The 24,438-nt window shown below is 38.2% G+C and overlaps 1 protein-coding gene across 1 annotated transcript in view; it reads left to right on the top strand.

The window, feature by feature from the left end:
• Nucleotides 1-24,438, top strand: part of eif2ak4 (eukaryotic translation initiation factor 2 alpha kinase 4) — a 48,439-nt gene that overhangs the window by 9,516 nt on the left and 14,485 nt on the right. Inside the window, exons 10-31 of the mRNA XM_017703299.2 lie at nucleotides 2,703-2,818; nucleotides 2,913-3,067; nucleotides 3,268-3,692; nucleotides 3,806-3,878; nucleotides 4,479-4,568; nucleotides 6,306-6,428; nucleotides 6,955-7,059; nucleotides 8,775-8,838; nucleotides 8,957-9,036; nucleotides 9,146-9,247; nucleotides 9,385-9,435; nucleotides 9,628-9,864; nucleotides 10,244-10,319; nucleotides 14,315-14,436; nucleotides 14,859-14,908; nucleotides 16,067-16,235; nucleotides 18,885-19,001; nucleotides 19,806-19,871; nucleotides 20,720-20,893; nucleotides 21,963-22,097; nucleotides 22,197-22,304; nucleotides 22,417-22,545. Coding sequence (XP_017558788.1) covers nucleotides 2,703-2,818; nucleotides 2,913-3,067; nucleotides 3,268-3,692; nucleotides 3,806-3,878; nucleotides 4,479-4,568; nucleotides 6,306-6,428; nucleotides 6,955-7,059; nucleotides 8,775-8,838; nucleotides 8,957-9,036; nucleotides 9,146-9,247; nucleotides 9,385-9,435; nucleotides 9,628-9,864; nucleotides 10,244-10,319; nucleotides 14,315-14,436; nucleotides 14,859-14,908; nucleotides 16,067-16,235; nucleotides 18,885-19,001; nucleotides 19,806-19,871; nucleotides 20,720-20,893; nucleotides 21,963-22,097; nucleotides 22,197-22,304; nucleotides 22,417-22,545 — 2,767 coding nt within the window. The remainder of the gene's footprint in view (nucleotides 1-2,702; nucleotides 2,819-2,912; nucleotides 3,068-3,267; nucleotides 3,693-3,805; nucleotides 3,879-4,478; nucleotides 4,569-6,305; nucleotides 6,429-6,954; nucleotides 7,060-8,774; nucleotides 8,839-8,956; nucleotides 9,037-9,145; nucleotides 9,248-9,384; nucleotides 9,436-9,627; nucleotides 9,865-10,243; nucleotides 10,320-14,314; nucleotides 14,437-14,858; nucleotides 14,909-16,066; nucleotides 16,236-18,884; nucleotides 19,002-19,805; nucleotides 19,872-20,719; nucleotides 20,894-21,962; nucleotides 22,098-22,196; nucleotides 22,305-22,416; nucleotides 22,546-24,438) is intronic.

The following is a 24,438-nucleotide window of genomic DNA, read 5'->3' as shown; positions in this document are numbered from 1 at the left end:
CTGTCTGAAAAGAACTCAACACACAGCCATTAATGTTTAGTTAGCTGGCAACACAAGTGAGTACAATTTGTGCTCCAAATTGTGCTCCAAGTGTCAATATTTTGTGTGACCACCATTATTATCTAGCACTGCCTTAACCCTCTTGGACATGGAGTTCACCAGAGCTGCACAGGTTGCTACTGGAATCCTCTTCCAGTCCTCCATGATGACATCACAGAGCTGGTGGATGTTAGACAACTTGCACTCCTCCTCCTTCCGCTTGAGGAAGACCCTCTGGTGCTCAATTGGGTTTAGGTTTGGAGATATAGTTGGACAGTCCATCACCTTTACCTTCAGCAAGGCAGTTGTCATCTTGGAGGTGTGTTTGGGGTCGTTATCGAGTTGGAAAACTGCCATTTTCTGAAGGGAGAGGATCATGCACTGCTGCAGAATGACACAGTACATGCTGGAATTCATGTTTCCCCTCAATGAACTGCAGCTCCCCAGTGCCGGCAGCACTCGGGCAGCTCCAGACCATGATGCTGCCACCACCATGCTTGACTGTAGGCAAGAGACAGTTGTCTTGGTACTCCTCACCAGGGCACCACCACATGTGCTGGACACCATCTGAGATAAACATGTTTATCTTGGTCTCATTAGACCACAGGACATGGTTCCAGTAATCCATAATTCTTGGACTGCTTGTCTTCAGCAGACTGTTTCCGGGGTTTTTTGTATGTCTGCTTCAGAAGAGGCTTCCTTCTGGGATGACGGCCACGCAGAGCATATTGATGCATTGTGTGGCGTATGGTCTGTGGACTGACAGACTGACCTCCCATTTCTTCAACCTCTGCAGCAATGCTGACAGCACTCTTTTTGCTTTTTGAAGCCAACTTCTGAATTTGACGCTGAACACGTGGACTCGACTTGTTTGGTCGACCCTGGCGAGGCCTGTTCCGAGTACAACCTGTCCTGGAAATCAATTTCAGGGTGTTAGCAGTCTTCTTATAGCCTAGGCCATCTTTATGGGGAGCAACAATTATTTTTCATATCCTCAGAGAGTTCTTTGCCATGAGGTGCCATGCTAAATATCCATGAGAGAATTGTACCCAAAACACCAAATTTAACAGCCCTGCTCTCCATTCACACCTGAAAACTTGTAACTCTTAACGAGTCACATGTCACCAGGGAAGGACAACGACACAATTGGGCACAATTTGGACATGTTCATTGTGAGGTGTACTCACTTGTGTTGCCAGCTATTTAGATATTAATCACTGTGTGTTGAGTTATTTTCAGAGGACAGAAAATCTATACTGCTGTACAAGCTGCAGACTGACTACTTTAAGTTAGTTTCATTTCTATTGTGTTGTCCCATGAAAAGATAAAATGTTTGCAGAAATTTGAGGGGTTTACTCACTTTTTTGAGTTACTATACAATGCAATGCTTGCAGTCCTGCCTAGTAGCCTGCAAATCTTCAGAACAATGTCCTTTTGATAAATGATGAGTTTGAAAACAATTTACAAATTTTCTTCAAAAAGTGCTACCTTAATTTGAGCTAATTTTTAATTACACTTCACTTAAAGCAGCACTATGAAAGTTTGATGTTAAAACAGAAAAATGTAGCATTAATGAGTCAGAAGGAAAAAAAGACCTGCAAGAAACACACAAGTGTTGAATTAGATTTTGTGGGACTTTTTCCAACCCCAAATGCAAAATTGACATATAGATGAAGATACAACAATAATAATAGCTAATAAATCACTTACATGCTCAGAAGACATGTCATTTAAGTTTTGATTGAGTTTATTTAATAAACTCGCAAACATCAGGTTCATCCACTCGTGGTAGTCTGACACACAGCCCACCTTACAAAATGTTTCTCCACAAATTGCATTCAACTACATTTCTACTGGAGAGGCCAGTATTGGATCAGATCAATTTTTTCCCCTCTGATATCCCAACCAGTGTTTAATGCTGATTCTGGACTGGTACAAATACCCATCAATACCTATATATCTCTTCTATTAGAATGTAGGTATGCAATATGCTTATTTATTATAAATATTGCAAACTGAGAATTGACTGCAGTAGCAATTTCTCTTCTGTAAAAGTTACACACTGCCACAAATTTGTTCACAATATATTATTAATTAATATTTTAAGCACAACTCTAACTTGGAATGTAGGGCAGGGAACCAAAGGTTTGTTTCTAGAAGAGAATAGGGGACCAAGATTCTTTTGTGCTGACTTTTCATTTCTGAACTTATGTCACTCTTGTCAGGCAACAATGTTTGAATTATTTGACATTTTGATTACTCACTAAGAAACAGTTTAGTAGAGAAGTGGCAGTTTTGCTGTTTGAAAATCTTGAACCCTCCATTTATGTCCCTGCCATTCATGAAACCATGTTCGCTGAATTGTGGAGCTGATAAAGAGTGAACTTGGTAATGCATTATGTCTGAAGGTATGTTTTTTGACTTAAGATAGTACATGGATATCAATAAATATCAAGATTGGGCCAATATCATCAGAATGACTAATTCAGTACTGTAATAAACATAGCCTTAAATAGCGCACATTCTTTAGTTAAATGCTTTAATTAAAAATAAAGGAAACTTAGCGATAAAAGGATTGATTAGGTATTGCCTAAAGGTTTCAATATTAATACTGAAAAAGAAAAAGACAGAACATGCCATCGCTAATCATGACTGTTTTGTAGGTGTGTGTGTCTCAACGATGCTGACCGCTGGACCACTCAGCAGCTGTTGGAGCACTCCTTCCTCCGACCACCCTCGCCTAAGAGCCTTCCTCCATGTCAAGAGCTGAGCCCAGAAGGTCTGTCTCTTTCTCGCGTTTGTGTGCATGCACATACAGCATCTCATGAGAATTGGTCTGTAATATACTGATAATGGCTTTGAATCTTTTGCAGACATGGGTGTGGATTTTGCATCTACAGTTATTCCGCGTGGTCCCCTTCTCGGTGGCCCTTTCAGTACGGTGGTACAGAAACAGTTTTCTCGTTACTTCACTGAGTTTGAGGAGCTGCAGCTGCTGGGAAAAGGTGCTTTTGGAGCAGTCATCAAGGTGACCAGCAATCTGTTATGCTACTTTGCTCAGTTGTTTTTGAGCCAAAGATTATTTTGCTTCTTCTTTATTGCTTTCAATTGCCTTTGGTGGGGGAAGGGAACAAGATGTTTGCTCTTTATGCTTTATGGTCCACTATTTTTGTGTCCATATTTGTTTGTGTGGGGGCCTGAGTTTTATGGACATTCATGCTTGTACAGGTCCAAAACAAGCTGGATGGCTGCTACTATGCGGTCAAACGGATTCAGGTTAATCCAGCCAGTAAGCAGTTCCGCCGTATCAAGGGTGAAGTGACCCTCCTCTCGCGCCTCAACCATGAGAACATTGTCCGTTACTACAACGCCTGGATTGAGCGACATGAGGCACCCTCCACAGGTGTGCTGAGCAATGAGAGTTCTGAACCTCAGAGCACTCCTGAGGGGCCAGCTCTAGCAAGACGCGTCAATGAGTTCGGTCTCCTCGACAACATTGAGGATGATGCACCTCCACCAGCATTAGCCAGCTCAGTGGAGTGGAGCACCTCTCTAGAGAGATCATCCAGCGCCAAGTGTAATGTTGCTGACTCCAGCGATGATGATGATGACGACGATGATGAGGAGGCGGATGTGTTCTGTCCATCTTTCTTGTGAGCTGTGATGTGATGAAATTTAGCTTGATTAAACATTGTACAGATCTAGTTCTTCACTGATACTTGAATCAATAGATATCTATCTATCTCATTCTGTGTTTTTGCTGCAGGCCCTCCGACAGCGACTCAGAAAGTGACATTATCTTCGACAATGGCGATGCCAGCAGAGACCTTCTTGTGGAGGTCCGTAAGTCTTCTAAAATTAAGATAAGATAATCTTTTATTAGTCCCACAGTGGGGAAATTCTCAGTGTTACAGCAGCAAAGAGACAGAACGAAAACAATTAACAAGAAGAGAATTAACAAGCAAGTAATTAACTTCAAGTACTTCAACAATTTGTTACTTGTTACTATATAGACAATATATATTAAAACTAAACAAAAAATAAGATAAATATAAACTCTATTCTTCATAAAAAATAAAGAATTGTAAATAAATAAAAAAGCTGAGATATTTGCTTTGCCTGAAATTCACATGGAGTATTGCACATGAAGTACTGTTTTTATATTGTACATGGAATGGTAAGGACTCAACAATATAAACAATTATAAATAGAAAGCTCAAGAGTATGTACACTATAGAGATATTTTAAAATATATTGCACATGGAGTGTTGATTTAATTTTATATAATGATTTATATAAATTTATATAAACAGCACATTTAGCATTCTGCTCGTGTGTCTCTGGCACAGAGTATTGATGAACTTAGTTTCCCATATTCTTGTCTGTATGTCTTTTGTGCTTTCATGGGTTGATGTATGTTTTTGATGCATCTTTTACAGGAAGAACTGAGTAAAAGGAAAGGAGTGGACACAACAGAGAGCACTGACTCTGAAAAACCTCCCCTAATTGCACATTATCTGTACATACAGGTGAGTGCATGCAGGTATAGAGATTCCAGTTCCAGTGAAAGATTGTTGTATGAGATATAGAAAATGTTCAAAAGGAACATCCTGTGAAGTGAGTGCCATTGAAATGAGGTATAGCAGCTGAAATATGACAACAGAAATCAGGTACTATTGATAAATGTGGATGTCCAAATAATAAGTACTGAGTAGTACAGGTGTCAGGATGCGCATGTTCATTTTTTGATACAGGGGGCACAAGAAGAAATTATGAGTAATTTCTATGATTTTATTTACAACCCCATTTTCAAAGAAATTGGGTGTGGTCATATGCAAATCATTTAAACCCTATATTGAATGGTACAGAGACAATATATTAAATGTTAAAACAGGAATTTTATTGTTTCTAGGAAAATATATGCCCATATTGAATTTGATACGAGCAACCCATTCCAAAAACGTTGGGACAGGGTCATGTTTACTGCTGTGTTGTATCACCTCTTCTTTTAACAACAGTCTGTAAGCATTTGGGAACTGAAAACTGAGAATACCAGTTGCCGTAGTTCTGAATGTGAAATTATTTTCTTATTCTTGCTTTATTTGGATTTGCTGTAGTAATACATGCAGAATGTGGTTTAACATAGTGAAATAACCAAGACAATGTGAAACAACATTTTAAAAAGGACATTATCTGGATGGCAGCATATGTAGTCAAGACCTGTATATTTCATTTGTGATTAATTCACCCATTCCATGTGCCTTAATGCACCCCCATACCATTGTGGATTCTGTTTTTTTTTTTTTTAACTGTGCCTTTTGCCAGAGGATATGATGTCAGTGATTTTCAAAAAAAAAATCCACATTGCCTCAGTTGGTGCTTGGGCCCAGAGGAGGTGGTGGCATTTCTGGATCCTGTTTATCCTGTAGATCATGTAGCATTGCCTAGTATACCTTGGACAAAGCTGAAATTATCTTCTAATTTGCCAGCTTCGAATTATCCATTCCACCAGTTACAGTCTGGCGCCTGAGGAATATTCGAATAAGAAGTTGGTGAAGAAGCTGACTTTAACCTTGCGATGTTGATGAGACAAGCTGTTTTAAATGTCATGTAGAGAAGTTACAGCAGCTACTTTTCCACACAGCATTCAAACAGCCACCACATGCCGATTCTGAACGGGCAAAACAAATTAACTCCACAGGGATGATTTAGAGCTTCTGATGGCTTCTCTGTTGTGTAGAGTTCTAGATTCTATTGTTTATGTGGAGTGATTGAGCCATGTTAGAAAATCCACATTCCACTCACTCATTTTAGCCAGAAAGAGACACACTTAATATAGAAACACAAGATCTGACTGTAAATGAAGATGTAAAACTCACTTTGTTTGAGTTGTGGCCTTACAGTGCACAATATTTTTTATTTACTTTCATGAGCCGTTATAACACGTACAATATTTTACACTTTTGTTTATATAATTTTTTTTTATTCATTTTGTGTATTCTAAGAAGATGACTTGTGCCTGTTATCCCTTCAGTAAGCACCCTTATAGTTCTTATTCTAATTTTGGAGTTTTCTGTTTCTGTTCTGTTCTATTCCGTTCTATTTCCTTACGCATAATATCGTAATACACAACCGGCAATGCGTATCATATATATTGTGAATAGTTAATAAAAGCTACTGGGCTTCATTATGCATTATACATTTCCATCATTGGCCATTTTAACATTTTCTCATGAGCTGACTATTATGTGCATGTTTGTCTGCAGATGGAATACTGTGAAAAAAGCACTTTGAGGGACACAATTGACGAGGGCCTTCACCAGGACTGCAGTCGCCTCTGGAGACTCTTCAGGGAGATCCTGGATGGCCTGGCATACATTCATGAACAGGTACCCCACATGTAAAAGCACAGAGAGCTCTAAAAGAAATCATGCCCAATCTGACGGTTCAGTCTTAGTGAGACATCTACAGTGCTTTTAACCAGAACCATCAAATAAGAGACAGATACAGCAGTGCTTTTAATGTGAAGGTGAAAATGTAATTTTTCACTCTTTGGACCTTTATACTAGAGTGGACTATGTTATGATTCCTGCTAGAAATATTATTGTTCAGATGTAAAGATGTAAACTGACAGCAAGCTACAGTGTTCCTTAAAACTGCCCAGACTGATAAGGTGACAAGTGGAAATGAAGGCAACTCTAAAAGCTGATATTCTTTCGACTTTGACTCCGAGGGAGTGAACCGAAGTGTTTGGAATGAGATCAGAAAGAATATAAAAAAAGTAATGAGGGAAACTGAAATGCTATTCTTTAGCGGCTGTTCTTTAAAATGGGTTTTTTTTATTTTTTATTCAGCTTGCATTTATTTGTAAATCCTGAGTTTTGCTGTATGATCTTCCTATTTGTTTCTCCTCAGGGAATGATTCATAGAGATCTGAAACCTGTCAACATCTTCCTGGACTCTCATGACCATGTCAAGATAGGAGACTTTGGCTTGGCTACTGACCACCCATCTAATGTGGTACTACGTGTACTATATATAATGCACAATTTGTAATTGCCATAAAAGTGTTTGGTTTTATGTGACACTGTTTGATGTTTCAGCTTTGGTTTATATCTCAGATGGGAAATGTTTCTACAGATTAATATTTTTGCACCTTTCAGTGTGAAAGAATCAGGAAGCTAGGAACTGTTTTGGCTATATAAAATTGTTTTACTTACATTGCACTAAGATATAAATATGTAAATGTATCATTCAGCTCTATGTCTGTTATGGCTGTTGCTCAAGGTACCTAGTGCTGTGTAGTTAGTTTTTCTCCACAGTGCAAGTCTGTATGCACAACAGTGGCTGTGTTTGAAACAGCCTACTATGTTCTGTACACTGCACCAGTATATTCTATGTTGTGCATGCTACTCCTAATCAGCAGTATACAGTACAGTATGCAGTATGAGGCCAAACCATGTGCTGAACTATAGGGTTGTGGCAAGACTAGACTGCCAATGTCTGGCACTGAGCTGATCAGGCTGATTTCAACACTTTTCCCATTATCCTTAGTCCTCTAATCTCTCATTAGCAATTGTTTGATTTAAGCTAACAAAACAGAGGCTAGCTATTTACTTAGTTATGGAATCTTTTATAAAGATCACAGGGAGCATTCATAGCTTTTCATTAGCATCCAGTCACTCCAATATAATTTAAGTTGCATTTTGTTGCTACTACAATCCAAATAGACATTTTTCCAAAACATTTGAGGCTGTACACTTATATTACATTAATATACTAATTACTTAGAGTTTTCAGTATGTTATTTAGGCCTTTAGATTTTTAGTCAATAATTATCTGTAATGATCTGTATTGGCAAGGTTCAGTGAGGCATAATTCAGTTAAATTAAACCTAGGTTTGGGTTAGTTACTGTATTCACTAGCCATAAGGCATTTTTATTGTTTTAATGTTTTTCTATTTCCTGTCTTATTCTTTAGTTATATTCATGTTAGTCAAATATTTTAAGGTAAAAATACATTCAAAAACAAATGAGTTAAAGCTGTCCTTAATAATAACACATTTTCAACCTACGAGGGAAAATCATAACACATCGTTTCAGAGACACAATCGCTTGATCCCCAGTGTTTAAATAATGTTATTATGTTGGAAAATGATTTTTTCTAGGCTGTGCCTGCTTTTAGCAACATCTTTTTGAGACTCTAATGCAACATGGTTGCAAGATGGAGAAATCTGCGTCTAATCGGCCGCCGTGAACTGCTTAAACTTTAGTAAATCCGGTGAAATTATGTAATCAGCAACACTAACAGCATCTCTGTATATGAAAACGAGTGAAGTGCGTTCTCTGTTTTACCATGCATACAGCCCAGAAACTGTGTTTTACCATGCATACAGCCCAGAAACTCTGTGTTAAGGCTCAATCGTACAGAATATGCAGACACAGTGTATCTGAATTTGGATCTGAAACTGGTGCAAAGGCTTTGTACATCAAGTTCCATTCACATATTAAAAAAATGAAATAGTTTCATCATTTTGTTTGTTGTATTGTAACCAAATTAAAGTGGTTTGACAAGCTTTAATATTCTTGTGTAGCTACATTATCTGTTAAACAAATATCAACTCTGAGACAACAGTTAATATTAAAGAACTTCAGGGAGCACAAAATAAATTGGTTAGGTCTAATATTGTAGTTTTTCAGTGCTGTGTTGTTTCAAAGATGTCTGTCTTTTTACAGGCTTCAGGCAAACTGGAGATTGAGGATAATAGTTCAGGTCTGGTCTTGAAATCAGATCCAACAGGTAAAGAAAAAAGTGGCCTTCACCTTGAATTTTTTGGCTTCATTCTTCATATAGGAGTTATGGATTTGCTGACAAATTGGTGTAAACACTACTTTTTTCTGATTTATTTCTTGACCAGGTAACTTGACTGGCATGGTTGGTACTGCGCTGTATGTCAGCCCAGAAGTCCAAGGAAATACTAAAGCCACTTACAATCAGGTAGAATTTACTTGGTGTTCATTGCTGTAGTATTTTTTTATATATATACATTAAGATGTTTCTCAAGACCATTTGTGTTTATATAAATACTTTGTGTGTTTCTGTCTAGAAAGTAGATCTCTTCAGCTTGGGGATCATCTTGTTTGAGATGTCCTACCGACCAATGACTACAGCTTCTGAGCGTATATCTGTCCTCAGCCAGCTCAGAAAGGTGAGCTCACTCCACATACTTTTAACATCTTCATAAATTTCTCAATTACGTCATGTAAAATGACATTAATGACCTTGAGGGAAATTAATCATGTGTAATGATTTAAAGCATTCACTTTGTTTTCATTCCCTTTGCAGGAGTCAATTGACTTCCCTGAGGACTTTGGTGACTATGAGAATGGAACTCAGGTGAGTTTTACAATCAGTTCTTCTTTCGTTAACCTGCAACATCAAGAATCCTCCAGAAAACGAAAAGCAAAGATACTTTCTCTAGATAGACAAAGCACTTCTTGTAAGTCGCTCTGGATAAGAGCGTCTGTTAAATGCTGTAAATGTAAATGTAAAACCAATAATTCTGCTCCCCCTACTCTGTGGATATAGAAGAAAGTGATTTGCTGGCTGCTGAACCATGACCCTGCCCTGCGGCCCACGGCAGTGGAGCTTTTGAAGAGCGATCTCCTACCCCCTCCTCAGATGGAGGAATCAGAGCTGCACGAGGTGTTGCAACACACCATGGCTAATGTCATGGGCAAGGCCTACCGCACCATGGTCAGCCAGCTGTTCTCCCAGAACCCCTCTCATGTCATGGACTACACATATGATATTGACATCCACAAGGTAGTTCAGTCAAGTGTCTGTATTTTTGTAGCCTGTCAGCTGTATTCAGCCAGCTAAGCTAGCTAAACCAGCTACTGTAGAATCAAAAAATATTTGGACATTTTACCTTTTTGTAAACCCATTTTGTAGACAACTAAAACACAAATTTTAGATTTAAAGAAGATTTTGTGAAGTAGTCAGTGAGTCCGATATCAGACTCTCTCTCCTTAGTGCGTTATTCCTTCCTTACCCCTAGATGTCGCTGTATGCCTGTACAGTTTTGGTCCCAGCGCTGCACTCATCTGGCCTCATCATCTGGTCCACATAATACAGGCTGTGTTTAAACTCCATCCCTGCTATGCTGTTTTACTAACTTTTTTTCTGTTTTGCTTTGCCTCAGGGAAGTTTTAATTTCAACAGTGCCAAACTGCAGCAGTATGTGTATGAGACAATCACAAGGGTCTTCAAAAAACATGGTGAGTGATTTGGACACTGTTTTGAAGCTGAATTTTAGACCACCCATGCTAAAATCTTTCCCGTTTAAGCTAGACCTTTTTGATTCGTGCTTCTCATGTCGTCACCTAACATGAGTTATGTTATAGGCATATAAATTTAATTTAGACCTTTACCTGGGCATGTCAGTGCATACAGCCTCCTGTTCTGTAAGGAGCTTTAACTTGTTCTCTGCAGTGTCAAATGCTATTTGATTTTTGCATTCCTACCATAAATAGACTGTTGTCTATTTTCACATGTTAAGATGCACTAAATTCAGATCCCAAGGCCAGTGTGAATCTGATCATTGAAACACTGTATGACCAAAAGTTTGTAGACACCAGGTCATCACATTTATATGATTTTGTGGGACAGTCCATTCCAAAAACATGGGCATCAATGTCATTTTGAAGTCCACCCCGTGCCTTATACCTTCTGGGAAGGCTTTCCACAAGATTTTGGAGTGTGTAGGAATTGTGCCCATTCTGTCAAAATATCTTCTGTGAGGTTAGACACTAATTTTGGTGACTGCTTGAGCTGCAGTCAGTTTTCCAGTTAATCCAGTTCACCTTGTCAAGACCATGTCTCAGTGTACCTCACTTTGTGTACAGTGGTGGATTTTGGTTCTTTAGTTTAGAAATGGAACTACGAGACTAACAGTGCTAACAACCACTGGAAATGAGTAGTCACCCCGACTGTTTCCACCAAATCTATATTTGCTTCATAGCTAAAGCTTACTTACTGTAAGGCAGTTAGAAGTTGCATATCAGATGAAAATATAACTACAGAAATGAAAAGCAGAGACACTGTACCCCTTTGGCATCGATTGACACTTACACCACTAGATTTCTGTTGTACTAGTCTCTGGTGGGTGCATTTCTTCATGTGTATACAGGTTAAATGTTGAGGCTCATTTGTCCAAAAAAAAAAAAAGTCCTTAAGTTTGTGGTCAGACATTACATTGATTTATATTATTGGTTATTACTGTGTTGATTGATTGAGTACACTTGTGTCGACTTATCTGTGCACCTTGGATTTAGACTGTAGTGCGGTTCGTCAGGTTGAAAGTAGTTTTGGGCATATATTTATGGCAAATGTTTGGGTGACAATGACTTCATATTTGTTAGCAATGTTAGCCTAGCAGCTCTAATTCTAAACTACAACAGCAAACTTTGGACTCCAGACATGTCTTGGCTGATTGCATTAAGTAGAAAATCATATTTTTTAAACTATTATCACAGCTTTTGTTGGTCTTTAAAATAATTTTTTTTCCGCAAACTGAAGTATGATTGGGTTTTTTATTGCCGTAGTACCCCTGAAGGGGCAAGATACAAGATGTAAACTTTTAAGTATGGTGTTTTATTTTTCCCTTTTTAGTAGCAAATAAAACCAGTGGGAGCCCCCCCCCCCCTTCTGCATGCTTGCAGACATGAGCAATCATATTCCTATAGCATTCTTCAAGCTCTAGTAATCGAGAGCAGATCTGTTTGAGATATTTTGGTAATAAAAAACATTTAATTATGGTTTAGGGAGCTATGAACCCTGTTCTTCTCTTTTTACAAACACATATGAATTACTCTTTGGCCAGTCTGAACTGTAAAGCAGTCATTAGCAGTTTTTCTATAGTGGAAAACAGTGGACTGATTGCCCAGCATGTATTTGGTGTCACTATATACATGACAGTTCAGTTGATTTCTGAATTGTGTCTGCCATCCAGCCTGAACAAATCTAGGAGAAACACTGATATATGTCTGTTTAATGGGTTTTAAGAATGTGAGAGGAAAATCAACTTTAATTAAAAAAAATATCCCACAGCACAGTACATTCTGGCATTGCTCTGAATGCTCTCTAGTATGTAGTTTATTATGACTCAGGCTTTTGGGCCATGGAGTTCTTGTCTGTAAGCTATTAGGCCTCACAAGTGTAAATGGAGGACATATGAGGGAAATGCCACTGTCTGTTTTCAGTTGCCGAGGGTCATCGACTGAGAGGATGACTGTTTTGTTGCTCTAGGACTTTATGAGCTAAATAAAAGAGTTAAAAAGAGCTCTGGTATTGTTTTGTGTGTGTGTGTGTGTGTGTGTGTGTGTATATATATATATATATATATATATATATATATATATATATTTGTAAATTATAAGATATTATACTGAAAAGGTTGGAATGTATGGCCTGTATAGCCCATCATGGTTGACAGTACTCACACGACAGTGCTCATGTTGGCCAGTAGGTTACATTTATAAGACTTTTGTAAAACTGGCAAATATTATTTGTGCAGTGTTTGCTTCGCTTCTTGTGTTATGTACACAGTGTACCTCCATCTGCCCTCCATTATGAAAGGCTTTAATGTTGCCTAATATCAGTGTCACTGTTTGACCCATTTGCTATTAATTCTATTTTGACTACAAACTCACTTTTCCCCAGAGCAAAAGGGAGTTTTTCCTCAGCTGGTTGTTCTAGGAAATCGGAGGGAAGTGTTTGCGAGTTCTCTGACAGAGTTTGTTCCTTTTTGTATCAAATATAGGTGTTAGGAAGTGCACATACACAGGACAGACTGTACTGTTCTCGATGCTTTGGGTTGGTTGTAATTTTAGTGTTTTGGATATGTTGTGTATCTCATTTTCTTCTTGTAAAAGTGACAAACTCAACTCATTCAGCTTTTCTGTTTCTTGTGTCATCCACTGTGAATTACCCAGGGTAATGCATTCTGTGACACCGTAGTATACCTCAGTGAATAATTGGTTTATGAATTTGAAGGAATGTAAATTCCAAATCACAAGAGCTGCAGGTTTAAAGATGCATCATTTAAATGTTGGGGATTTGGAGACCTCTCTGGTAGAAATATGTCATTTGACACAACATGCGCAAGAACATTTTGGAACATCAGTTGTGCTTCAAACCCCTTCGCCGAGAGGATAGATCTGATGATTGCAAGCACAATGAGTATTGCAAGAGATCAGTCAAAACTTGGTGAATGATGAGTCTTCTGAGGATGAAAATGAATTATCTACCGTTGCCGTTATCATCACTGCCGGATCAAAACTCTTACATAACGCTACTTTAATTATATCCCACATACAGAGTTTATGGCACACTATGTTCAGCATTCAAGCCCAAAAATACACATGCTGCTCTTCTTGAAGGAAAGAAAAGTTAACTTATAGAAAATAATGGCATTTAGATTGCCTTTGAAATATTGGTCCAAAATTAGGTGTTTCCTCCCAAATCGTTCAGTCCTTTGAATAGCATAACACTCTACAGTTTTATTTCTTATGATATTACTGACTAAGAATTACTTATCTTTATGAGAAGAACATGCAGTGCATTGATTAAAAAAAACTTCCCCGATATTGATTGTCTGACCTCGTAGATAATTTGAGCACATGTATGCTACCAGCTGACTGCATGACTTTGTGAATATAAGCATCACAAACATAGGACACAGCACAAACCTGGCAATCAGTCTGATTACACTTGTATCACTGATGGGGGGAAAAAAAATGCCATATTGAAAAAGAGCGAGAGCCCCAAGCCCCCAAGCTTACCTAAACAGGCTGTACTGGATTTTCATTCAGGAACAGCCCTGTAAGCATTACATTTTATTCAGAGAGATTTTATTTTGATGCAGCCTTTTTGGGCTGTTTCTGCTGGCTGTTTTCTTAGGTTTCAAAGTGCATCTGCAGTTTGTCATCAACCTAATGGCTTTGTCTTGTTAAAAGTTACTAATTATAATGGCTTTTATGTTCTGTTTACTGTGAATTACTTTTTTTTTTTTTTTTTTAATTCCATATTTGGAAGGCCTTTTTTGTTGCACAGTTTTCAATTACTGCTACATTTATTACTAGCAGAAGTAATAAAATAAGTAATAAAAGTAACAAAGTAACATAATCCCATTATACTTTGAGACAAGTTATTATTAACTGGTTATGTTGGTTAGTTAATCTAACAAGTTTTGTAATTTTTTTTTCTATCTCAGGTGCAGTAAGACTACAGACCCCACTACTCTTGCCCAGAAACAGGAAGTTGTATGAAGGATGTGAGCTGGCATGCTTTATGGATCACAGTGGCATGCTGGTCACCCTGCCCTATGACTTGCGGGTAAGTGCTGAGCATGCCCAAACTGACCCTAGAGCATCAATTAAAAAGCAGGATGTATGCCTGCCAGTCCAACAGAGAGGCCATTAGTTTAGGACTGTTGCAGTGTTTAGGTTTCTTATCCCTGTGAGAGGTCATTGCCACCAACATAAGTGAGGCAGGGACACATTGTATTATTGGTTCAATATTTGTTCACGTAGCTGTTAATTTATTCAAATTATTATTGAAAGGATACAAAACCACATACGTCATGCAGTGGTGCTTTCTCGTGTTAGGAAATAGTGCTCTAAGTAAAGACTACGTGCTGTCCCCTTCACCTACACTTTGTCTTTCTCTCATATTCTAGATTAAATTCTGACCAACTTTGTGTACTTGTGGTCATTAGTTTTCATGCTTTCTTCTCCTCTTTGTTTTTTTTTTGCCAGGTGTCATTTGCCAGATTTGCGGCCAGAAATAACATTTCACATGTTAAAAGGTACTTTTCTTTTTAAAAGTTGTTGATGAAAACACTCACTGGCATGTGTATGTATAGTTAAGGCCAAAGGTTTGCATACACCTAGGCTAAACACATTAAAACAATTTTTTTTCACAACTCCACACACTTTTTACCATACACTTTTTTTGTGAGGTCAGTTAGGGTATTTACTTTGTTCACATTAGAGGTAATTTTAAAATGACGAGAGACATTTATTTGTTTTAATTTACTATTCACTTATTCACATGTTGACTATCTCTTTAAAAGTCTGCAAGATTCCAGAAATTGATGTACTGATTTTTTTAGAAGCTTCTAGTTGGCCAGTTGTCATACTTAGAAGTTGGAGTGTGCTTGTGGCTATATTTAAAGGCCTCCATTTTGAGCTAGAGTTCTTTTGCCCTTCATACAATTGGCAAATCCAGCCAAGACCCTCTCAGAAGCTATTTCCAAAATCAGAAGATGCCATGAGCAGCTGTACAAACAGTTGTACAAACAGTTGTACAAAAATTTTGGGACCACACAGACACTGCATCATTTGGAAAGGAGGCACAAATGAGCTCCCAGGGCTGAACACACTGAAGGTTCAACTGAACCCTAAGACATCAACAAAACAAACAACTAGTAAGGAAGTGGAAGATTCAAGCAGACTTGTGGAGGAGTGTTCTCTGGACGGATAAAACAAAAAATGAACTGTTTGGCCTTAATGATGTCAGTAGGAATGCAAAGTATTGTGAGGAGCTACTGAGCTGAGTGTTTGACCCCTTCTAGCTTTTATTTTCAAAATGAAATATTCTATAGAAATAAAGTACATATCTAATTGACTTAACTCAGCACATTTATATTGACATAAAATGTGTGAAGATGTTGAATTAAATTTTTTAGCTTAGGTGTGTGTAAACTTTTGACCTCATCTGTATGTAGATCGTTGAGAACAGTGTTTCCCACAGGATTTTAGAAGCTGTGGTGGGTGGTCTCTGGACCCTCTAATGTGGTCTGAGGGTGGCCTGCCACTGTTGAATACATGAATGGGAAACCCTGTGAACACACTTTATTAATGTTGTATAATTCTTTTACTATCAATGTAGTTTATAAGCTTGATTAATGAATGGTTATAACATTCACTCTTTGGCATTAATAATAAGACCTAATCCTGTTTAGGTACAGTATCGAGCGTGTGTTCAGGCCGCGGAAGCTGGACAGGGCTCACCCCCGAGAGCTGCTGGAGTGTGCTTTTGATATAGTGGTGCCTGTGACAGGCAGCCTGCTCCCTGACGCTGAGACCATTTATACCATATCTGAGATCATTCAAGAGTTCAGCGCTCTCCAGGTATCTGAGCCATTCTGCTTCTGCAGCAGCAGGACATAGAAGCAGACAATGCAAACACTTTAAAGGAATTCATTAAACAGTTCTTTTGAACTTTACGAGAAGCTTTAGTGATGAAAAGGAACTAGTCTTTTTTTTTCTTGGTCATGGCAGCACTGCTCTGGAGTAGTTTTGGGTGCTTCAGTTGGGTGATGCTTTACATCAGGGCCGTCCAATCTTATCCGCAGAGGGCCAGTGTGGCTTCAGGTTTTCACTCCAACAAAGCAAGAGATCACCTGGTGTTTGAAGGCTAAGAGCAACTGATTAAACTGGTAGAATCAGGTATAATCCAGCTTGTTAGGAGTGAAAATCTGCAGCCTCTCCAGCCCTTTGGGTATAAGATTGGATTTTATTTTTTAATTTTTAATGAAAAATTGTTTTAACTGTTTAAACAGCAGTTGTGAGTGAGTAATATTTTCTGAATGTCGACAAAACCTTTTCTCTTCAGCAAACAAGCAAATTGGGGAAGTTTAGCTGAACTGCGAGAGACCATTAAAGAAGATATAACACTTGCAAAACTGCCTTATAGAGGAGGTGCAATAGCAGCTCTTCAGCTTTTATCAAACTAAAGAACATCCTGTCCCTAAAGTAAGATACAACCTTGTTTCCAAATCAAAAGTTGGAACACTGCACAAAATGTCAATAAAAGCAGAATATAATGATGTGCAAATCATTTAACCCTACATTTAATTGAAAATAGTATAAAGATAAAATCTCAAATGTTGAAACTGAGAAATTTTATTGTTTTTTGAAAAACATATGCCGATGATTGATTAATTTGATGCTAGAAACATGTTTCCAGAAAGTTGTGAAGGGGACATGTTTACCTCTTCTCTTCATCATCTCTTCTTGTAATGACACTCTGTAAGCATTTGCGAACTGTGGAAACCAATTGCTGTAGTTTTGAAAGTGAAATGTTTTCCCGTTCTTAGTTGAAACAGGATTTCAGATGCTCAGCAGTTCAGCATTTTTTTCTCTTCATAAGGCACCAGATGTTTTTAATGTCTGACTGCAGGCAGGCCAGTTTAGCACCCAAACTCTTGTACTTGTTTGCACCTTTGTGCTCTTGAATGTTCTTATCTAAGAATAAATCCCAAATAAGAAAACATTGGTGAATGTAGGAAGCTTCGTAAAAACTGCGTCAGTGGGTTTTAAGAAGAAATTCCTTCTTAACAATGGTTGGTGAATGAGGCCCATTGCTTTTCATAAGTATTCCTGAGCCCATGCAGTGATGTTTCACTGCAGAGTAGTGTGTTTTTAATGCAGTGCTACCTGAGGGCCCGAAGATCACAGCCAACCAATTGTTTGTTTTTTGGCCTTATCCCCTTACATTTAGAGATTTCTTCAGATTCTCTTAGTCTTTTAATGATGTTGTCTACTTTATATGATATGGTCATGATGTAGATCATGATGTAGATCGTGGTTGGTGTAGTGTAGTGGTTAACACCTCAGCCTTCCACGCTGTAGACTGGGGTTCAATCCCCACCTGAGTAAGCGCCCTACACTATACCAATAAGAGTCCTTGGGCAAGATTCCTAACACCACCTTGGCCTACCAGTGTAAAATGATCAAATTGTAAGTCGCTCTGGATAAGAGCGTCAGCCAAATGCTGTAAACGTAGATCATGTTACTGACCTCTTGCCAGTGAACCTTTTGATCATGTGAGTTTTTCCAACATGTTTTTTTAAGCATCACATATCTTTGTCTTTTGTTGTGCCTGTGCTAACTTTTTTTAAAACATGTTGCCAGTATCAAATTCAAAGTTGGCGTATATTGGCAAAAAACTTGTAAGAATAAATTATCTCAACTTTCAACATTTGATATGTTGTCTTTGTACTATTTTCAGTTATATATAGGGTTTAAATAATATGCACATCATTGTTCTGTTTTTACATTTTGTACAGTGTCCCAATTTATTTGGAGATGGGGGTTGTAAAAAATAAAAAATAAATAAAACAGAAACTTTACAAAATGTCCTCACTAGTACGTTATGGGGAAGTCGGGGAAGCCAAAGGTGTGCAAATGCATGAATTATTGATAAACTAAGGTGGCACAGCACAGTTTTGCTTGTATTAGCAATGTGAAAAATATTTAGAACAAAAATAAACAATAATTCGCTTCCGGTCTTTCTCGGCTCCAAAAGGAAGTTCTGTGAGTTCTTATTTCTTTAGACTATACGTTTGCAAAACTTAGAAACAGATTCCTATGTTTTATTTGCAGAATGTTCTCCCATCTAAATGCAGCCTCTGCAACAGTGCAAGACATTGCGTAAAACTGGTTTATTTAAATAAGCTGCAGGACAACAAAAGTGCTAATATTATTTTACCCATTTTCATTTTTAAACAGTTTGCTTAGTTTTAATGAAAAAAATAGCTTTTGATGGCTTGTTGCCTTGCTAATTTTAAGAAATTGACTTGTCCTTTTACAGGCTGTAAAAAACATCTGACCTGTTATTTCAGCATGGCATTATATCTAAGGAAATGGCCAGCTTCTATGAACTGTCATTATACCATATATATTAGTTGTTGTCTCCGGGAAAAACGTCCTTTTTAACAGAGTATAATATGGTTGGAAATTGTCTGTTAACATTTTGTATCTCATGCTGGGTTGCAGGAAAGGAACTACATTATCTACCTGAACCACACTAGCCTGCTGCGAGCCATTTTACTGCACAGTGGAGTGCCAGAAGACAAATTGAACCAGGCTTCCAATATACTATGTGATGCCATGGTGAGCACGTACACACACAAACACCATTGTGTGCACATTGTTCATTATACACTCGCTTTGATGGCTATTGACTGACATTAAATGGGTTTGCTATGTCTTTGGAAATTTCTTTTCATTTTCATTTACAATTTTTACTTTTAATATTTCTTGTTACAACAGTAACACAAGCTGCTAGTTTCCATTACACAATGATGCAGTAACTTGTAAATAAGAGCGACCCACTGAAGTAATTGCATGCTTGCAGCCATTTTCTAGTCTAACATGTTGCATGCTTTAGGTTTGAGGAAAAAAAAGTACATGTATAGAACATCAGAGGTATGTTGGCTTTTTATGTGGAATGTTCTTATGAGTCTGTTCTAACAGGACAGGGAGTTATACATCATCTTGGAGTGGTTTGTAAACTAAATACCCTAACTGACTTCACGAAAAAGTGTATGGTAAAAAGTTTGTTTTACTGTGTTCCGCCTAGGTGTATGCAAACCTTGGGCCTCAACTATACATACACATGCCAGTGAGGTGTAAGATTCTGTTAGTCCTCTATATCCATTAGTCAGCCATTATAATATAATTTGACACCCCTGTAACTGTCCCTCAGCGATCTTTTAGTTCCCAGTTTGAAGTTCATGGAGTTCAGGTTTTGATAACAAAATTTCAATTTCCCTAAAGATTTGGTAAAATAAATTGGAATCTCTCTCTCTCTCTTTCTCTTTCTCTCTCTCTCTCTTTCTCTCTCTCTTTCTCTCTCTCTTTCTCTTTCTCTCTCTCTTTCTTTCTCTCTTTCTCTCTCTCTCTCTCCTTCCTTAGAGTGAAAAGCTGACAAAGCATGAGGTGGAAGCCAAGTTCTACAACCTGTCCTTGTCCACCAACAGTGTAAGTCACTGAAAATGTACCGAATACCTCATGTAATGTAATGTACATACCTAGGCCCGTGGGCTGGCCTAGATAATTTGACTACTCAAGTGTGTTCAGAAGCTTTGACCAAAGACAAAGCTTTTTAAAAGAACAGTAATGGTTAATACAGAGACAATAATTTAAAAAATGATAATGGTCTAAGTGACATTAATGCCAGGCATTTACATCACCTTGATTCCAAGCTCAACAAACCACCCTTCTTTCCATGTGGCCAATGAAGCTAAAAGGTGCCTTCAGAAGAAATCATGTGTGAGAGAATTTAAATGACGTTAAAAAATGCTCAGTTCAGAATTATTGGTACAGGTATGGTGAACTACGGCAATGATGAATCAGAGTTGGATGGAGCTAAAACCAGAGAGCTCAAAGCCTGTTTGTTTTGGTGAGCTCTGTCAGCAGATGAGAAGAGCTTCTGGCATGGTGGGTGCTTACATGAAGAGGTGTCTGGTCTGGCAGGTGATGTGTTAGATGCACGATTTATGTATCTGACCATTTGCTAGTTAAAATACCCAATATTTATCAGTAGCTGAGCTGTTAAAAAATGTGGATGACTGGATGTATTTTCTGTAAATGTTTGGTGACCAATTGAGCTGTTTATTCACTTCTTGGACAAGATGTTCTTTAACTTGATAGCTCCTCAAAACAGCAGTTGTTTTGCATCTGTTTTGTCTACTTTCATGGTCTCTCCACAAGTGTTATCTGTGAGACTACAGTGAGAATGCCACTTGAAGAATGTTTTGTCTGTACAGTCTTTCTAAATTTGTGTGAAATCCAATTACAGACTTATTCTCATGTTTGTTTCTCTGCAGTTGCAGATGTTGTATAGGTTTATTGAGCAGAAGGGAGAGCTGCATGAGCTTGTTCCTCTTATCAACTTGCTGACCAAACAGAAGACTGCAGCGGTCACACAGCTTGCCAAGCAAGGCCTGAAAGACCTGGAGGAGCTTACAGGCCTGCTCAAGAAACTAGGAGTCAAACTACAGGTACACCATCATGCAAGTTTGGAAAGCAAGTTTGGAATCACTTGGAATCAGTATTACAAACTATTTGCCAAAATGTTTAGTTTTTTTTTATTTAATATTTTAGTCAAACAAAATGTTAATGATAATGATGATATACTGTATTAATCTACAAACTTAATTTCAAATAAGTTGGGACTTTATGTTAAATGCAAATGAAAACAGAAAGCAGTGATCAAAACAGTGAACTGAAAAGAGCATCCAGGTTCTAAGTCCTTTAAGACCAAAGATGATTGGAGACTCGCCACTTCAGCAAAAAAAAAAAAACGCATCAGCAAATAACCTGTTAAGAATATTTCTCAACAAATGTTTGCAAGGATATTATGTATTTCACCCACATGTCAACCTCCAGAAACGCTGCCGACTTCTTTGGGCTAGAGCTCATCTAAAATGCAATGAATGACAAAGTTGACATGTGTTGTCTTAAGCGATCAGGATGTTTATAATAATGGAAATAATGGATGTTGTGTTCTCTGGGCCAAAGATCAAGCCAATCTGTCATGGGGAGAGTGTATTATTGAATAACTTTCAGTCTGCCAATGTTTAAGTACTTTTAAAAGGTAAACTGATGTAATGGTGTTAAACATTCCCCTGTCTCATCTTTGTTGGAATATGTTGCAAGCATAAAATTTGTAATGAGCATATTGTCGGCAGTCCACTGAAACAGTTATCTCCACAATAGCAACTTGCCAGGAGAGGGCAAAAAGTGTTCATTACTTTCAGTGTAGTGTAATGGAAAAATTTTTGTTCTGAGCAATTTTGGAGTATTTCTTGTGGTCCATTTATCAAAAGAAATTCACACAATGTAAAGGGCAGATGCTGAGCTCAAATGATGTAGATTTTTACAGATTTTGTTTTTCTTTGTTTCGAACAGAAATTGTATATTTACCAAAAATAACCCAATACAGTTCAGATTCATATATAAAATATTGTGTTTTTTGAGAATGTGATCTCTCCTTTGTCCTAACTCTTTCTCCTATTGAATGTCAGACAGTCTTGATGGTAACAAAAAAATATTCTTTTTGGGTTGTAGGTGGTGGTCAATCTAGGGCTTGTCTACAAGGTGCTACACCACTGCGGGGTCATCTTCCAGTTTGTGGCCTTTCTTAAGAAACGCAAGCGCACTGTGCCTGATATAGTGGCAGCAGGAGGACGATATGACCATCTGGTATGGTACATGCAAATCGGAGTGTAGTAGTTTTTTCCTAAATGATGATGAAGTAGCAATGTTTATTTTATTTTTTATTTATTTTTTTGCCTTGTTCAGATCCTAGAGTTCCGTGCCCCAGCAGCCACTGCTCCTGTGCCTTCAGCTGTTGGGGCCAGCATAGCTCTGGATAAAATATGCACTGCTGTTGCAGCCATGGAAGAACCAGTAAGATTGGAAAATGTTTTTCCCTCTGAGTGAGATACTGATTCTGATATCTTTCTGATTGGCTGGTATTACACTGCTCCTCTGACCAGGGACAACTTCTCTATCTCTGCAGCCCCCTGTTAGCTCCTGTGACGTGCTGGTGGTCCCAGTAGGCCACACCTCATTGGGCAGAACCATCGGAGTTACCCAGAAGCTATGGACAGCCGGAGTGTCAGCTAACTTGGTCTATGACATGTCACAGGTCAGGGTTTGTGCATTTGAAGCAAAAAACCCCAAGGCATTGGCTTGAAAAATAGCTTTCAACAACAACAAAATGATAGAGAGGATATTTGAGCCATTTTGCTGGAGATAAGTTTGAACTTTTAGCTACACCTGATGTGTTGCATCATGTACATCAATCATTTGCACTAGTGCTTTATGCTTTTGCCCATACTTCCTATATCATAAGGCATAAAGAACATTATTCAGGGTGGTTCTGATTCTTTTGCTCATACTAAAGCAATATTCATCAAAAAATCGGACTCCCTGTCATTTATCTTATCTCAGCTAGAAGAGCCTGTTATGGTGCATTTAGACCTCATTGAGAGGATGGGTGCCTGGACCCCATGTATTGCCACTTGCAGCTCTTATTATTATTATTATTATTATTATTATTATTATTATTATTATTATTATTATTATTATTATTATTATCACCAATACTACATGACATTAAAATAGTGCCAGTGTGGCTTAGTTGTGTAGTTTTTCGTGCTAGTAGCGTAGTGCATACACTCTGATAGCTCCCTCGCTGCACATCCACAGCTTGTAAGATCAGTACCAGGGAGCTTTGCTTGAGCATTGCACACACACATTACTCACTTGATGCTCTTACCATGCACTGAGCTTTTACAATGCAGGAGTCTCACTTTTTTCAGAGACATGTCTCTCCCAACATCCTGCCCCCATGCAAAGCCACTTTCATTATTTTTCTTTTCCGTCACTATTCCACAATTTAGGGCTTCATTGCTTTTTTCCTCTCCACAAGCCCATTTGATCTGGTCTTTCTTATTGTATGACCTTCTGTGTATTTTGGCCTGACTCTAAACCTCACATTGCCCAACTCCACACCCCCGAGCCCCAAAACAACAATGGCTTGATTGTCTTCATCTCAATGTAATCTAGTACACTGGAAAGAGATTAAATACTGGTCCAAAGTCTGACATATGACTGTAGTTTGATTTTCTCTGCATGTAACCTCCCTGAGCATCAGACAAATTATTACCAAATGACCTACAAGCAGCGACTTACATGTAGATGAGGGATAAAAGAAAAGTGGACAGTGTAGGTGAGTGTTTCTGTAAGTTTATGTTTCTTATAAGCCAGTATTAAAAACCATTGTACTTTTCACTGGTTTTTCAGTGCAAAAGACAGTGAAGTTTATATTCAGCATTAGATACCCAACTCTTTCAGTTGGTGCTTGTGTAGCCTTCAGTTTCCTCTTTAGCCGGTGAACATGCATGCTCAGTTGGTTTGACTTGGCCAGTTTAATTTTTCTGTGTACACTGTTGGTTTGGGTGATTGTGTTTTGCGATATGAAATTCTGTGCAATGAGTTTTGAAGCATGTGGATATGGAAAGATGAGTTTTTTGTACACTTCAGTATTCACCAGATTCATCAACAATGAAGACCAGTAAGCTTGTTCTGGAAGAGAAAACCATGATACTCTGTAGTGCTGTACTTAAGACCATTTGCGTCCCTGTAAGTCTTGCCGAGTTCTGATTCACACTTCTCCCTTCCTATAAGTCCGACAGCTTGCTGGACATGTGAAAGTGTTTGAGGGGAACTGTGTTGAGGTTTATTCACAATATCTGTCAGGGTTGGCTGAGCAGTGACGAGGTCCTTGAGTACAGAAGCGTTGCAGAGAGATTGTTTGCTGAGCTGTACGCAGACGTCACACAGCAGGTGTGATGAGGATAATTCTGCTCCCAGAAACCCACTTAGAATTGCACATGCTTCTGTCACCCTCATGGAAATTCACCATAATAGTTTCTTAGAAATCTGCTGATATGATGCAGTAGTGCCAGTAACGTTTGTACTTCATTTGTGATTATATATATATATATATATATATATATATATATATATATATATA

This window comes from Pygocentrus nattereri, chromosome 10 (assembly GCF_015220715.1).
Source record: "Pygocentrus nattereri isolate fPygNat1 chromosome 10, fPygNat1.pri, whole genome shotgun sequence".
Lineage (NCBI taxonomy): Eukaryota > Metazoa > Chordata > Actinopteri > Characiformes > Serrasalmidae > Pygocentrus > Pygocentrus nattereri.
The sequence above is the reverse complement of the archived record's forward strand: the minus strand, read 5'-3'. Positions and strand labels throughout refer to the sequence as shown.